Source organism: Callospermophilus lateralis, chromosome 19 (assembly GCF_048772815.1).
Source record: "Callospermophilus lateralis isolate mCalLat2 chromosome 19, mCalLat2.hap1, whole genome shotgun sequence".
Taxonomy (NCBI): domain Eukaryota; kingdom Metazoa; phylum Chordata; class Mammalia; order Rodentia; family Sciuridae; genus Callospermophilus; species Callospermophilus lateralis.
In genome coordinates this window covers 7,669,201-7,684,589 of record NC_135323.1, presented here as the reverse complement: position 1 = coordinate 7,684,589, position 15,389 = coordinate 7,669,201, and the positions used below count along the sequence as shown (strand labels likewise).

Genomic DNA, 15,389 nt, shown 5'->3' with positions numbered 1-15,389 from the left:
CTGGTCGTAATTACTGGACCCTCCTCCCAGAATATTTAGCAGTGTCCAAACAGAACTTCAGGCCATTAGGACTTGCACTGTTATTCAGTTCTGTATGCGGGTCAGTCACACCATGAGGTGAAGCAGCGTGCGTCTGGGAGTCACAGCCACAGACATGGTGAAAGTGTACATCCCCTTCCCAGCTGGACTCCAGCCAGGGCTGAGCAGGAGTGTCCTGGAAGCAGTGGAGGGAGAGGGACATGGCTTCCTCAGATGCCTCCTTTCCGCTGCCCCTATAGAGCCCCTTGCCTGGCTCCGGGCTACGACTGATTTCTGGCCACCACTGTCTACAGAGGGCCCCGCTTTGTCCCCTGTGTAGTGTCACACCATCGTTCCCATTGCTGGTGTTTCCTTATATCCAGTGGAGGGTACAAGCTGCAAGCCAGAGGCAGCTGCCGGATGACAGGAGAACTCCAGAGTGGCAGGCCAAGGGAATTACTGGCCCAGGGGTCTCCTGCCCCTGCAAGCTGGGGGCAGTGATGCTTATGGCCAGTAGTGGAGTGATGGGGCCCCCGGTGGCCGCCCCTAGCTGCAACGCATGGTCCCTTGTGTTGACCGCCCCCCTCCCTGTGTTTGGCCCTAGTGTCCCAACGATGAGATGTCAGAGTCAGGCCAGTCTTCAGCAGCTGCCACACCCAGCACCACTGGCACCAAGTCCAACACTCCCACGTCCTCCGTTCCCTCTGCCGCCGTCACACCACTCAACGAGAGCCTGCAGCCCCTGGGGGACTACGGCAGCAGCACAAAGAACAGCAAGAGGGCCCGGGAGAAGCGCAACAGCCGCAACATGGAGGTCCAGGTCACCCAGGAAATGCGGAACGTCAGCATAGGTGTGTAGCAGCCCACATGCCCAGTGCCTCAGTCCCTGCAGGGGAGGCCAAGTGCCCTGAGCCTCTCCTGCCTGGCATCTAGGAGGCTTCTCTTCCTTTTGGAATCTAGTATTGACAGCTCTAATGGTCAGCTCAGGCTTTCATGACACTGGGAATTGGATGGCTTAAACAAGGGAAGTCTGTTTTCTCCTGCAGGCTGGGAGCCCAAGCCCAGGTATGGAGGCTGGTTTCTCCGAGGCCTTCCTCTGCCTTGCAGATGCCACCTCTCCCTGGGCCTCATATAGCCCTGCTGTGTCTGTGCCTGGTCTCCTACTATAAGGACACCACTAGGGACACTACCTCAATGCAGTCATGTTGGGGTCAGGACTTCCTCCTATGGATGGGGAGGGATGCAGCCCAACAGAGCACAGTCTCGCAGTTGTGGCTAGAGGGAAAAGCAGGACCTCTGTCATTATGAGGAGGCTCACGACATGGGGTTGAGCAGTCCTGTGTCAGCATTATGCTAGGTCTTCCCTCCAGGACTCACAGTGCTGGGTTGTGTCCATGTGGCCAGTGTGGAGAGGACCCTTTTTTGACACCTGGCCATGGGTCTGCAAACATGATGCAGAGGGCCACTGTGAGGGTGAGGGTTGCTGGACTGTCCACTGACCACGTGTTCCTTGTGCTCCCCTCTAGGTATGGGCAGCAGTGATGAGTGGTCTGATGTTCAGGACATTATCGACTCCACCCCGGAGCTGGACATGTGTCCAGAGACCCGCCTAGACCGCACAGGAAACAGGTGCTCACAGGACCAGGCCCTGGGTTGGGGTCAGCATTCACTCAAGCCAGTGCCTGTGGTTGAGGGTGCAGTCCTATCCACGCTTGCACCCACAGGCTCTGGGTGTGAGCAAGGCAGAGCATCATGGGGAGCTTGTGGCAGAGAAGGCAGCTCATCTCACAGCAGCCAGGAAGCAAAGAGAGGAGGGCCCCTAGTGACCTCACCCCCAGTGTGGCCACCAGCTGGTGACTCAGACCTTAGCTCTGGGGCCTTCGGGGATAAAGCCTGGTGTGACAGCGGCTGTGGTAGGAGGGGAAGAGGTCTGGGTATGAAGCAGACAACTCTGTCCCCTGCCCTGTGTCCCAGCAGCCCCACCCAGGGCATCGTGAACAAAGCTTTTGGCATCAACACTGACTCCCTGTACCATGAGCTGTCGACAGCAGGATCCGAGGTCATTGGGGATGTGGATGAAGGAGCTGACCTCCTAGGTAAACTCTCCCCGCTGACTCCCTAACTTTCCGTTGGGAGAGAATGGGCTTTCCATTGGTTGGTTGGGTGTGGTGAAAAGACATCTCTGTGTGCTCCTGAGCCAGGCACTGTTGTCGTGCAGTTTTAGCAAGTTGAGCTCCTCATGCTACAAGTTCCACCCTGTAAGCCTATAGTGGGTGGATTTTCGTGTGCTCACAAGGTCGTGTGACCATTAGCACCCTGTTAGAGCATCTTTACCCAGAGAGAAACCCCGTGCAGTCCCCAGTCTTCCTCTGGGCCCCTCCTTGGCATTCTGCTCTGTGGGGCATTTTGGGAGGGTGGCCATTTGCCAGCATTCTGTGTGAGGAAGTTCACAGACAGCCTCCACATTGCCAAGGGGAGCTGAGCTCCTAGGCACCCCTCCTGCCAGCACACGCTCAGGGCATCCATGGGTCCTCAGGCAGGGCAGGCAGGAAGCAGTGACCTTTAGCTGAGCCTCTGCACAACACCTACAGGGGGAGCTCTTGGTCTTGGGCGCAGCCCCAACATCTCTTGCCTGCAGCAGCAAGAGGCTGTATGCCCACAGGTCTGCCTATGGGAAGGAGCGGCTTTGTCCCATTCCTCTGCATGGTTCTAGATGGGTCCATGGGACGCTGCTGCTTGGTTCTGACTGCCTCAGAAGGAGCAGGAGCTTCAGTCAGAGCAGCCTCTGAGGGCAAGGCTGGGGTCGTGGAACTGGCCAAGCCTCCACACCTGGCCCGTCAGCTGTCCAGCAAAGCGCTCACCCTGCAGCTCGACTGCTGCTCCCCCATCTCCTGCTGCCTGTTGCCCTCAAGGCTCAAGGTGTTTCCCTGCAGCCAGGTGGCCTTTCAAACACCACGGGGTCGGCACAGGCAGCAGAAGGCTGACCTTCTTGTTCACCTTGCTCTGGAGGCTATGGGCCTGCCTCCTGGCGTCTTGGGGCAGGGCATCTTCAGGGATCTGAACTCCCACAGTGCTCAGCACCAGCCCTGACAAGCTCCAAGCAGAAGCTCTGTTCTGCCAGGCTTGCATCTGAAGTGCTGGCCATGTCTCCCTATCATGGGACTCATACCCTGAGCTGCTCCCATGCTGGCTCAGTGGGGTTGAGTGTGCTCACACTCCAAGGGGAGGGACTAGATGCTCCCGCAGGGAGAGGACAAAATAAGCAGCCTTTTCTGTCAGGACATGTTTCTAATGGAATTTTTTTCAGAAGGGTTTTAGAATTTTTTAGAATATTTTGTTTTTGTGGTATTGGGGGTTGAACCCTAACCCTTGCACATGCTAGGTAGTGTTCTCCCTCTGAGCCATATACACAGTCTTTTAAATTTTTTTTATTTGGAGCCAGAGTCTTGTTAAGGTCCTAAGGCTGGCCTTGAACTTGCCACGGTCCTCCTGCTTCAGCCTCCTGAGCTGCTGGGATCATGGGTGTCACCACCACCCAGCTGAAGCAGTCAATTTTTTTTGATACTGGGGATTGAAACCCAGGAGCACTTAACCACTGAGCCACATCCCCATCCCTATTTATTTTTTGAGACAGGGTCTTGCTAGGTTACTGATACCAGCTTTGAACTTGTGATCCTTCTGCTTCAGGCTCCCTAGCCACTAGAATGATAGGTGTGGCCCTTGTACAAACCCAAGGCCTCACACATCCTGGGAAGGCCCTCTACCACTAAGCTATATCCCTAGACCCGTGTCACTTTTGATTGAAAGTGCTTCTGCACATTTTAATTTCTTTTCCTTCATGTGACTGAGCTCTTTTGCACTGTATAGTACATGATCAGCTCTCTTCCATGTCGAATTGCATGGTGGATACTGCTGAACTGGGTGGCTGTGGCATCATCTCCAAGGACTGCCCTGGGGCACCAAGTAAAGGTGCAGGACTGAGGACCATTGCTGCACACAGCTCCTCTCATACCAGCCATGAAGCTGTCCCACCCACAAGGAACCTGCTGTCACTTGTGCCTGCAGCATGGGGTGCTCCCTGAGGAGCCTGCAGCCTGTGTGGAGAAGCACAGGTCCATATTGAGGAACGCAACATAATCCATGCTGTACTCGCAGCAAGTCCCCCAGGAGTGCTGCCTGGCCCACAGCTGCTGAAGGCCAACTTCCGTCAGACCCTCACCACTGAGCGGCAGGGAGGAGACAGCATCCCCCAAACACATGGGCATAGGAGCTTATCCCTGAGCTGTGCGCACCTGTGTGCAACTATGCTGAGGCTGCAGACAGGCACAGGGGGCATCTGGAGACCCCCTGTGTGCACAAGAGCACCCCTGCTCACCACAGGTGCCCACGTATTGGTGAATTTAATGAAAAGGTAAAAGTCTTCTTCCTAGAAAGACACATATGCAGACAAAATCTCTGTTTCCATGTCAAGGACTGTGTCCCCACCAGCCACCCTGCTCCCAGCAGTAGCACTGGCTGCTGCTGGGAAAGTGAGACCCCTAACAGCAGCCCTGAGTGACCACCCTCTGCTGGTTTTAATGGCTCTACTGAAATGTGGCCCACCCCCACCCCCTACCATGTCCTTCACCCATCAGAAGAATGCAGCTTGGTGGCTGTCAACATGTTTAGAGCTGTGTGACCACTGCCACTACAGAACACTGCCACCTCCTGAAAGGAAGCCCATACCCAATTGGCAGCTCCCCCCTGACCTGGCAGCTCTGGTCTGCTTTCTGGATTGCCTCTTTTGAACCTGCCAGTGGCCTCCCGCCCGGTGTCTTTTGCTCACTGTCCTCCTGAAGGCTGAGCAGCTGCCCACTGCATAACTGTGCTCACCCTCTCCTGCCTGTGCACACAGCCTAGGCACTGCTCCTTCAGCTCCTGATGCACACGGCCCTCAGTAGTTCTGTAAGATTGCCAGGCTCCACCAGCTTCCTCATCAGCTGGTGGCCCCTGTGGCCCATCCATCTGTCCATCAGGCAGGCCACCACCCCCATGCTCATCCTGCAGCCCTGGCTGTGGAGCCATCCCCTCCTGCCATACCTGCCTGATTGACGCAGCTGTAAGCCTGCTTTCTCTCTGCAACTGGCCCCTCCTTGCCCATCAGGGAACCTCAGGCCTGTGAGATGCCCCTGTGGGCATTGCTTATTCTCAATCTAGGTAGCGTGGTCCCCATGTCACTGCCATAAAGCATCTCTTAAGTGGTGAGGGGAGGTCAAAAGAGGACAGGAAAACCTCACTGAATCTTAGCCAGAAGCCATGCAGCCTTTCAGGAGAGCCTGGCTTCTAGGGGTCCTGGCAGCGCTTAACTCCTGAGAGGCCTCCAGGCGCATGTGATGGTCTTTGTTTCCAACAACTGCCCCTAAGAAGGACTTGCTTCTCTGTGGGGAGCTCTGCAAGTTGCTGGCCACCCAGGGAACCCCCTGGCCCAGGTTGCATGAGACATGCTCTCGAGATGTTGGACATTCTAGAGCCTTTAGTTGTACAGTGTGTGTGAGCCAGGTTGCTGCTGTGGTCTGGTGGTAGGTCAGTTTGGCTGCCGAGGAGGAGGAGGAGCAAGCAGGCTGTGTGTCCCTCTCCCGTGATCACCCCGGCAGAGTGCACTCTGACAGGAGCCACCCCAGCATCCAGCCCATCACCACAGTGCTGGCCCGCGTCATTGGGGACCACATGCTAAAGGCAGCCCTACCCCTCCACTGCCCATGCAGCTGCAAAACAGCAGCAGCACCAGTGTAGGTCCTTTAATTGTGCACGTCTTGCTGTGGGAAGATCCTGTGATTTCAGGAATACATGGTCTCTGCATATGGCAAGTGGGAGGTTGCCTAGCCATGCTGTCGGGAGTGGCATCCCTGTGGCCCCTATCCACTCAGTGGAGGAAGTAAAAGGACCCTGGCACCAGGCATCTGTTACTCCCCTTGAGCCTAAAATTCCAGTAAGTGCAGTTATTCACTATTACTTTGGACTCCCCGTGAGAGGAAGTCTGCTGCAGATGGAACTGGAACGTGCCAGTGGGTCTGAGACCCACCACAGTCTCAGAGCTCAGCAAGGGCGCGTGCTGTTCCAGCACCACCTCATGGGAAGTTCACGCATACAGACCCTACAGAAGGTGTTCCCAAATTAGGGACAAAGGGACTGAGGCACAGAGAAGCAAGGAGCTTGTCTGCATCCCTTGGCTGGGACCTGAAATGCTAACAGGCTGACCCACACTCTGCTACAGATGGTCAGCTGGCTGTTCTTCAGTGACCCATCCCACCCCTGTGGTGACCAGCCCTGGATATGTAGAAATGACCTTGAAAAGTAGATATGCCTGTGGGAGAAGCCTGGAGCACTCCCTCAGGACTGTCTCGGACCCAGTGGCTGAGCCTGTCAACTTCTGGGTGTCCTCACAGATCACCAACTGCTGGCTCATAAATCCATTCAGTAGCAGGAAAAATGAGTGATGGGCCTCTTTTTCTGGACCTGCTGAATGGACTCTGATATTCAGGCAGAAGAGTGCATGTGAGAGCTGTCTAGACTGCTGAGGAAACTTGTGATGACAGTCACCCTGGACTGGGCAGTGCCAGGCACCCCCACCAGCCAGAAGCCAAGCACAAATCTGAGCCTTGTGACTAGCCTCCAGCCATGGGGCCAGGTGGTCTTTCCAGTAGAGGTGCTGGGTTACAGTCTTGACCAATGCGAAGGCTTGGTGCACATCCAACCTCACACCACAGTTACTCACTAAGTGGGTTAAAGATCTAAACCTGAGGATACAAGGACAGTGGAAAAGAATATTGGGGAATACCTTTACAATCTGGGCTTCTTCGTGACCAGAGACACAAAGCAATATTAACAGGTGTGACTGTTGAAAATCAAGAACACACACATATGTACTTATACACGAGGCTGTGTGCATAGCAGGCCCTGGGTTCTATCTGTCACACACACAAAAAAAGATATATGTGATCTCCACCATTCAAGTAAGTCAAGGGCAATAGAAAATGAGCAAAGTATAAAATAGAAACTCACAGAAGATACCCACAAACATGAAGAAACTCAGCTCCAGGATTAACAAGGAAGTGAACACAGGAGGCTGAGAGGGATAGAGCACTGGGGTGCCACATCACAGGGGACCAAGAGGGTTGCTGGTGAGTGAGCAGCCTGGTCTGTCTTGGTTTGGAGTGGATGTTCATCTGGAGTCTGCCAGACTGGAGAGTGGCAAGAGGACCCTGCTTGTCAGCAGGTGCATTGCTGAGCTTGAGTCTCTGCAACGCAGCTAGTTGTTTTAGATCAAATGGGTCTTAGTTTGTTTTGAGCCTAGGGGTGCTCTATCACTGAGCCACATCACCACCCTTTTTATTTTTTATTTTGAGACAATCTCACAAAGTTAATGAGGCTGGCCTTGAACTTGGGATCCTTCCACCTCAGCCTCAGTTGCTGGGATGGCAGGTGTGCACCTCTGTGCCCAGCCTCAAGTGGGTCTTTAATAACACGTTGCTTTCTTGTGGAATGCACCAAGTGGAAGGGATTGTTTAGTAAAATCTATAAGAGAAAGCAGTGCTTTCCACACAGCCACCCTGTGCACTGGAGAGGTATGTGCCCAGCAAGGACAGCCTACACCATCCCATGCTCCCCACCCTCCTCTACCTCTTGTTGATTTCCTCCCTTCTCAGGAGGGTCCCACTCCCTTGTGACCCTCTGGTCATTCCTTACCACAGACCAGGGCTGGCCCGAATAATGCAAATCCAGCACCAGGTGCCCATCTGTTGTCAGGTAACTTCCCAAAAAATGTGCCAGTGAGTGCAGCCAGCTCACTCTGGGGGCCTCTCAGAGGGCATCCTGCACCCATGGTTCCTAGCCACACCCTCCTGCTGGGGGGAGACAACAGGAGAGGCTATTGAGCCCCCGAGAACTGAAGGCCCCTGTCCCCTATGGCTCCATCCCACTGCCTTGTTGCTTCTCATGCCCTTCAACGTGGAAATGGCTGGATCATTGCTTTTTCTTTAATAAGAATTTCTTTATTTGTTGGTTTCAGTCACCAATTGATCTTTGTCGCTTCCTTCCCCATTTCTCTGTGCTCTGCTGGACGTGGCCCAGGGGAGTTCTCAGGTGTGTATCTCTCCCATCTATGTGTGTGGTCCCCCTTTCCACTGTGAGAGCAGCTGGAGTTGGGTGCACACACATGGGATGCTCCCCTGCTGCTGGCCATCACCAGGCTGTGCACACTGACCCTGACTTGTAAGTGGCTGCTCCAGGTGCCTGGCCACTAAAGCCCCTTGCTTTGCTCGCCAGTCTGATGCTGCCCGAAAGCTAACATGGATTTGCTTCCCTGGCTACTGACAGGCCCCTCATATCTGAAACCCTTCTTCAAGCCTGAGAAAGCACCCAAGGGCCATTTCTGTAGTCCCCGGAGCCACTAGGCAGGGACTGCAGTTGTCAGGTGCACAGGGGATAAGGGTCCCCATAGGGCAGCTGGGCTGCACTGCCTTGCTCTGCCCGAGGCCTACCTGCCCTGCAGCAACCTCTCAGTGTGTACAAGGCAGCTGAGCCCAGGCTCAGGTCGCCTCCCCTGTGTGGCCACCCCCACTACCCTTCAGCCCAGCACCTGTGGATGACCACAGGTCATTCTGGTCTGGCAGTTGGCTTTGAGCCCAAGGCTGAACTTCTCAGAAGGGATAGCTGGTTTCCTCCTGTCTCCTGCCCTCCTGACCCAGCCAGGGGTAGCCCTGAATTGCCACCTACCCTGCTGTCTACATGGGCTTAATGCGCTTCTTTTTTCTCCCTCCCTGCCCTGTCGCCCGTCTCCTGTGGGACTGGGACGTTCCCCAGTGCGCGATGACTTTTTTGGTAAGGCCAAGGCCCTGCTCTGGTGTCTTTCCTCCTTCTGGCTTCCTCTCTACCTGACATCTTCTCATGCTTCATGAGCTGTTTGCTTTATTCTGCATGGTGGGGGCAGAGGGGCCCCAGGCTTCCCAGATACCCCCAGGCCTGGGTTATAGCATCATCTCTCCATTACCTCAGCTGGCTGTGCCTTGGTGGACAAACCTTGACCTAAGGGCCCAGCCCCTAGGCACACTGAGCCTGCATATATCCAGTTCAGACACTCTGAATGTCCCCAAGCCCACAGTGCCTCCTGCACCCCAGGGGAGGTCAGAATGGACAGCCAGCAGAACCCCAGCTCCTGTGCACCTTGCCATTGTAGGACTGCACAGAGAGCAGCAGGAGGGAGTGGGAGGCCAGCTCTTAGCTTCAGCACTGCCCTAAGGAATTCCATTTGGCAGTTTGGGAATTTCTGGAACATGCCTGCAGGGAGCCTGGCCTATGGGGTCCACTTGAATCCTGATAGGGGCAGGGCCCATTCCTCTGCAGGAGACACTAGGGAGCCCTGTCTCCCTCATATCTGCTCTCCCTGACTTCTACTGACCCTGAAGCATGGGCCAGATCCTGCCAGGCCTGCACACAGTCTTGGGCGGCCTGTAGCTGTTGTGGCCATCCCTTCTCTGAGTCCCAGATATTGTCTGTGTCCCCTCTCACTGAAGCTTCAGTATCCATTCTCCAAAGGGTGGCTCTGTAAGGCCTCTGCTTGGTGTTGGACCTAGTTGCCAGGGAGGGGTGATGCTAACGGGAAATGCCCAGAGGCCATTCCAGGTGCTTGCAGCACCCAAACTTCTCCTTGTGGGGGGCAGCTCTGAGAACCCCTTGAGGCCCCTATGTGGGGAACCTGCCCTGGGTTTCCTGGCTCACAGGCATTTGCAGCCTCCCTACCTTCAAGCTGGGGCCCCTGGGAAAGTCTATCATCCCAAGGAAGGTATGGCAGCATCCTGGTCTAGCCTCGCAGGACTTGGGGAAAACCTCTGCCCCTTGCATTTCAGGAATGGGCAAAGAAGTGGGGAACCTGCTGTTGGAAAACTCACAGCTTCTGGAAACCAAGTAAGAGGCCTTCTGTGCCACAACTGGGCAGCCCCTTGCCAGGCCATAGGCAGGCCCAGGCCAGGAGCCTGGGAGGACTTGACCCACAAGGCTGAGTGTGCCCCCAGGGCTCGATGACTGCTCACATGGATCATGGGCACCGTCTTGAGTGGGAGGGACTCAGCAGAGCTCCTGCGCAGTTGCTTCAGAAAGCTTGGCCGGGTGACCATACAGTGTAGCACCCAGGTCAGGTGGGTTGCCTGCCCTTAGCCACTTTTTTTTTGGTACCAGGGATTGAACCCAGGGGTACTTTACCACTGAACTACATCAGTAGCCCTTTTTATTTTTTATTTTGAGACAGGTCTTGTTAAGTTGTTGAGGCTGGCCTTGAACTTGTGATCCTACTGCCTTAACTCCCAGGTTTCCCTCAGCCACATTCTTAACTAGAATGTACCTTCTAATGAACATTCTTAATAATCTTTACAGAAATGCTTTGAATGTGGTGAAGAATGACCTCATTGCCAAGGTTGACCAACTGTCAGGGGAGCAGGAGGTACTGAAGGGGGAGCTGGAAGCCGCCAAGCAGGCCAAAGCCAAGCTAGAAAGCAGGATCAAGGAGCTGGAAGAGGAGCTCAAGAGGTGAGGGCTGTGGAAGGGCCAGTGGGACTCTGGCTTCCATCGTGGGCACCCTCTTCTTGCAACATTCCCAGAAGTCCAGACCCAGCCACTGGGGGATGTTCACTGTCTGCTCCCCTGTGGACCCTATGTCTCCCTCCAGCCCACTGTGACCTAGCCAGGTGTGGTCCTGTCTTCTGTGTCCCTTCTTTAGATGGCATTTCCAGCCCCACTTCTTCATTCAGGAGGATCAAGGTGGGGAGTAGGTGCCTTGGCAGCCCACACCCCACCTCTAACCCCCTCAAGGTCTGAATACGCAGCCCATTGGGAGTCCTGTGTAATGGTAGGGGTGGTGTGAGGAGAGCTCATAGAAGCCAGATCTGCTAAGGACCTGCCTAACCAACCATGCCCAAGAGTGTCCTTGTACTTGTCCCCGCTCAGCCTTTGTCCACCTCTTCCTTGGCCAGAGCTGCCAGAAGTCTGGGCCTCATGTATGTGAGGCAGGGGTATGGGACCCTCCCAAGCCCAGGGCACCTTTGGGATCCCTATAGGGCTATCCTTAACCTGGGCCTTCCCAAGTCCCTGGGGTCCCCTCACCTTGCCCATTTCTTCCTAACTCTGCAGAGTGAAGTCAGAGGCTGTCACTGCCCGCCGTGAACCCAGAGAAGAGGTGGAGGATGTAAGCAGCTATCTCTGTACAGAATTGGTATATTCCACTATTAACCTGCGGGCTCGGGTGGGCGGGCTTGGGTGGGCGGGTTCCCTGGGACTTGCTGCATCTGGCTCTGGACCCTCCTTACCTTCCTACGTGATCTCTGAACCCGGTGCCTCCTTACCCACCACCACCAGCCCCCTGTCCTTGTTCATGCAGTCTGCAGTCATAGGCAGGTTTCCCTGTCACCAAGCGAGGCTGCAGAAGTAGTGCCAGCCACTTGCTGGGCAGCCCAGGAGCCTGTGTGTTCTAAGGAAAATCCTCTAGCCTGGGCAGTAGTAGGCCCCCAGCTCAGAGTCCTATGCCTCCCTCAATTACAGGCCTGGGCCACATGACCACCTGCTTGAGGAGAGCAGGTGGCCTTGGAACCACGTAGCCCCACAGTCTTGCCACTCCTCAGTCAGCTGCATGTGGGCATGGTGAGGAGGAGGTGATGCTGGCAGCAAGCCCTCTCACCTTGAGTGGAAACAAGGAGTCAGCCTTGGCCTTCCCACAGCCCAGGCCTTAGGTTGGGTATGTACCTGGGAAGGCCAAGTGCTGCATGTGGGGGACCCTTCAAGGGCCACCACCCCACAGATCTCTCAAAGTTCTGCTGGGCCTCCCAGCACCATCCTGCCATAGCCAAGGCCCAGCTGTGGGGAGCAGAATGCTAGACCCCCACTTGGGGGCCAGTTCCACCATGCGGCCAGCGCAATGGTTTCATTAATGAGGTTCTTGGCATAAAAGTTAGCTAGTGAGATCGAAATAAACACACAGACTCAGTTACCTTTTTCAATGACCAGGTCCGAGACGGCTCCCCTCTCTGGTTTCCACCTCTAACCGCCCGGCAGGGCAGCAAGGATTACTCAGGGCTAGCAGGAGAGAGAGAGAGAGTGAGCACGCCAGGGAGTAGCCTTTTATTGGGGAACAAGAAATTCAGGGGATAATTCCATCCAATGAAGGTTGAAGGGGGGGCCGCACTCCAAGGTCAGGGTCAGTGATTGGGCCCCCGGGGTCAGTGGTCAGTCACACCCCCACACGGACAGGTTCTCTCAACAGGAGAGGGCCGGGAAAGCTCCGACACAGCCAGAGCACCTCAGACCCTAACCGGGAGTCACCCAGTCACGTGTGAGAATGGCTCCCAACAGCCAGTGGGACTCCCACAACCTGAAGCATCCTGCCCAGGCACAGTGGCCATGCCTGTGATCCCAGAGATTCAGGAGGCTGGATGGCATGTTTAAGTCCAGCGTGGCCACTTAGCAAGGTCCTAAGCAACTTTGTGAGGCCGTCTCAAAATAGAAAACAGCTAGAGGTGCAATTCAGTGGTAGAGCACTCTGGGTTCAATCAGCAATATTACCAAAACACCACAGGGTCCTGCTGGCTACACCTCCCTAGATTTCCCCTTGCATTTTATCTTGGACCAGTACCCGCTGTGCTTCACCTGAGGCATGAAGAACTGTCTCAAGTGTTCAGAGACTTATAGGAAAAGTTGTCTGTGTTGTACACTCAAGAACAGCATGTGATGCTTTGGGAAAAAAAGGAGCCTAATGGGGGCAGGTGGACTTGCCATCCCCCCCGCCACATCCTCCTATAGTCACTTACCTGAGGATCTGAAGAATGTCCATGACTTTGGTCTGCCTACACCTGGAGGTCACGTTCCCCCACCCAGGTGGCAAGCACCCCAGCAGCAGGTGCAGTGTGCTGGTCTAAGCCCTGCCTGCCTCCTGCTCTGACCATAGTGCCTCTGCCCTTTGTAGGACAAAATCCCCATGGCCCAGCGCCGCCGCTTCACACGGGTAGAGATGGCCCGTGTGCTCATGGAGCGCAACCAGTACAAGGAGCGGCTGATGGAGCTACAGGAGGCTGTGCGGTGGACTGAGATGATCAGGTGGGCCCCAGCCCTGCTCCCCAGGTGTCTCTAGCTTGAGCTGTGGTTTCTGAGCAAGGGGTGGTGGGACAACTTGCATGTCGAGGATGAGGCTGGCCTCCATAGCACCACCCTCCTGAGGGGGAAGAGCTCCTGGTCCTTCCTGTAGCAGCCTGCAGCCTCAGGCGGGGCAGACAAGAGAGCCAGCAAGCTCCTCTGTGTGTCCTCCCCACAGAGCTTCCCGGGAGCACCCGTCTGTCCAGGAGAAGAAGAAGTCCACCATCTGGCAATTGTGAGCGGGGTGGGCGGGATGCCTGGAGGGTGGATGGTCAAGCCCCCAGGGCCACTGCTACTCACCCCCTTCCCCACCTGCAGCTTCAGCCGCCTCTTCAGCTCCTCCTCCAGCCCGCCCCCTGCCAAGCGCTCCTACCCGCCAGTGAACATCCACTATAAGTCTCCCACCACTGCTGGCTTTAGCCAGCGCCGCAGCCGTGCTATGTGCCCGGTCTCAGCAGGCAGCCGACCCCTGGAGTTTTTTCCTGATGAGTGAGTGTCCTACAGGTCTCGCTGCTCCTCTGGCCTATAAAGGGAAGGGGGACAATGAGAACCAGGGCTGGGAGGGCAGACCTGGCCAGGGTGTTGGGTCATGACCTCTGGGTGCACATGCTGTGTGCCCTGGCCCCCCAGCCTTAGTGAGCATTGCTGGTCACCTCCAGCATTCTGTTTCAGCTGCGCCTTGGCAAAGGCTGCATTCTCGATGGAGCTCCCCTTTGTCCCTGTTCCTGTGCTGGGCTCCACAGTGGCCCTGGACTCTGCATGGCCCTCTACTCTGTACTGTGCCTGGGCTCCTGAGCATCTTGCTACAGCAAGGAGCCATCTCAGGCTTGATCTCCACCAGAGATGCTGGCCAGGCCTCCACCCCAGCCTGAGCTGTAGGTCTCTGCCAGCTGAGCCCTGGTGGGTGGCAGGACAGGCTTCAGGACAGGAGCAGGTGCTGGATGTGACCTCCAAGCCCAGGGCACACCCATGGCTGGGAGAAGGCTAGCGCAGACCCAGGCAGGATCCCCAGCATGTGTGCTTCCTGGAGAGCTGGCCCTAGGCCGCTCCTCTTGGATGGAGATGAAACCTGTAGTTTCTCCTGACCAGTGAGTGCACGTCTTCCGCCCGGCGGGAGCAGAAGCGCGAGCAGTACCGCCAGGTGCGCGAGCATGTGCGCAATGATGACGGGAGGCTGCAGGCCTGTGGTTGGAGCCTGCCCGCCAAATACAAACAGGTGCGGAGGGCAGACCCAGGGTCAGGAGTCAGCAGGAGCCTCACTGGGTGGAGGGACAGGCCTAGGCTGGTGGGACGGGCTGTGGAGCATGGGGCTGCAGGGCAGGAGGCTCAGGGCAGCTGGGTGGGGCTGGTCTGCCTTCTGCATTCCAGATGGAGCTCCCCTTTGGTGTGTGCCCAGCAGTGGGAGTGGCAGGATTGGCCTGCACCTGCCTCTGCCCACACACTTGCTATGTTGCAGCTAAGCCCCAGCGGGGGCCAGGAGGACACCAGAATGAAGAACGTTCCTGTCCCAGTGTACTGCCGCCCTCTGGTGGAGAAGGACCCCACCATGAAGGTGTGACCAGAAGACCCCAGCAGAAGATGGCGGGCAGATCAGGGAGGAGGGCAGCCCTCAGGAGGCCAGCAGAGGGTTGGGTACACCTGGATCCTGGGCTGTGTCTTACAGCTGTGGTGTGCCGCTGGTGTCAATCTGAGTGGGTGGAAGCCAAATGAGGATGACTCTGGGAATGGAGTCAAACCAGTGCCAGGCCGCGACCCTCTGACCTGCGACCGGGAAGTAGAAGGCGAGCCCAAGAGCAACCACACATCTCCTGAGAGGAAGAAGGTCAGCAGGGCTAGCCAGGAGTGGCAGATCTAGAGGAGAGCAGGGGCAGTTCCCCCTCGAGGCTGGGTCCTTGAGGCAGATGCTCTGGGGATCCAGGCCACAGTCCTCCCTCCAAGGGGCAGTACTGGCCCTGCTGCCTCCCAATTCCCTGCCCTGAGCCAGGAGCAGTGCAGGAGGTGGCTGTGGTGACCTGGCACTACCTCTTAGTCCAGGGCAGAAGAGGCTCTGGAAGCTAGGTTCTCATGTCCTGCAGAGGAACAGGCAGGAAGGGGCTAGACACTGAGGGAGGGCAGAGTGCTCTGTGGAGTTTCGCATCGCAGCTTGACCTGGGCCAGGGACTTAGCCTCTCAGAGCTTAGGTCTGCGTCCTGGAAAGGAGCCCTCTAGCTGTGGTTCTA

General features: G+C 56.2%; 1 protein-coding gene across 17 annotated transcripts in view; it reads left to right on the top strand.

Annotated features, from left to right (window-relative positions):
• Mapk8ip3 (mitogen-activated protein kinase 8 interacting protein 3) overlaps positions 1 to 15,389 on the top strand; it is a 40,354-nt gene that overhangs the window by 19,404 nt on the left and 5,561 nt on the right. For 8 of the 17 annotated variants that reach the window (XM_076840647.2, XM_076840640.2, XM_076840645.2 and 5 more), the window contains 13 exons: positions 623 to 869; positions 1,545 to 1,647; positions 1,993 to 2,114; positions 8,860 to 8,877; positions 9,903 to 9,960; positions 10,426 to 10,578; positions 11,179 to 11,260; positions 13,004 to 13,134; positions 13,349 to 13,405; positions 13,489 to 13,659; positions 14,260 to 14,386; positions 14,627 to 14,722; positions 14,834 to 14,992. In XM_076840647.2, the coding sequence (XP_076696762.1) occupies positions 623 to 869; positions 1,545 to 1,647; positions 1,993 to 2,114; positions 8,860 to 8,877; positions 9,903 to 9,960; positions 10,426 to 10,578; positions 11,179 to 11,260; positions 13,004 to 13,134; positions 13,349 to 13,405; positions 13,489 to 13,659; positions 14,260 to 14,386; positions 14,627 to 14,722; positions 14,834 to 14,992 (1,524 nt within the window). Of the gene's footprint in view, positions 1 to 622; positions 870 to 1,544; positions 1,648 to 1,992; positions 2,115 to 8,127; positions 8,140 to 8,859; positions 8,878 to 9,902; positions 9,961 to 10,425; positions 10,579 to 11,178; positions 11,261 to 13,003; positions 13,135 to 13,348; positions 13,406 to 13,488; positions 13,660 to 14,259; positions 14,387 to 14,626; positions 14,723 to 14,833; positions 14,993 to 15,389 lie in introns of all 17 variants that reach the window. The other 9 variants (XM_076840648.2, XM_076840642.2, XM_076840646.2 and 6 more) reach the window with 4 other exon arrangements.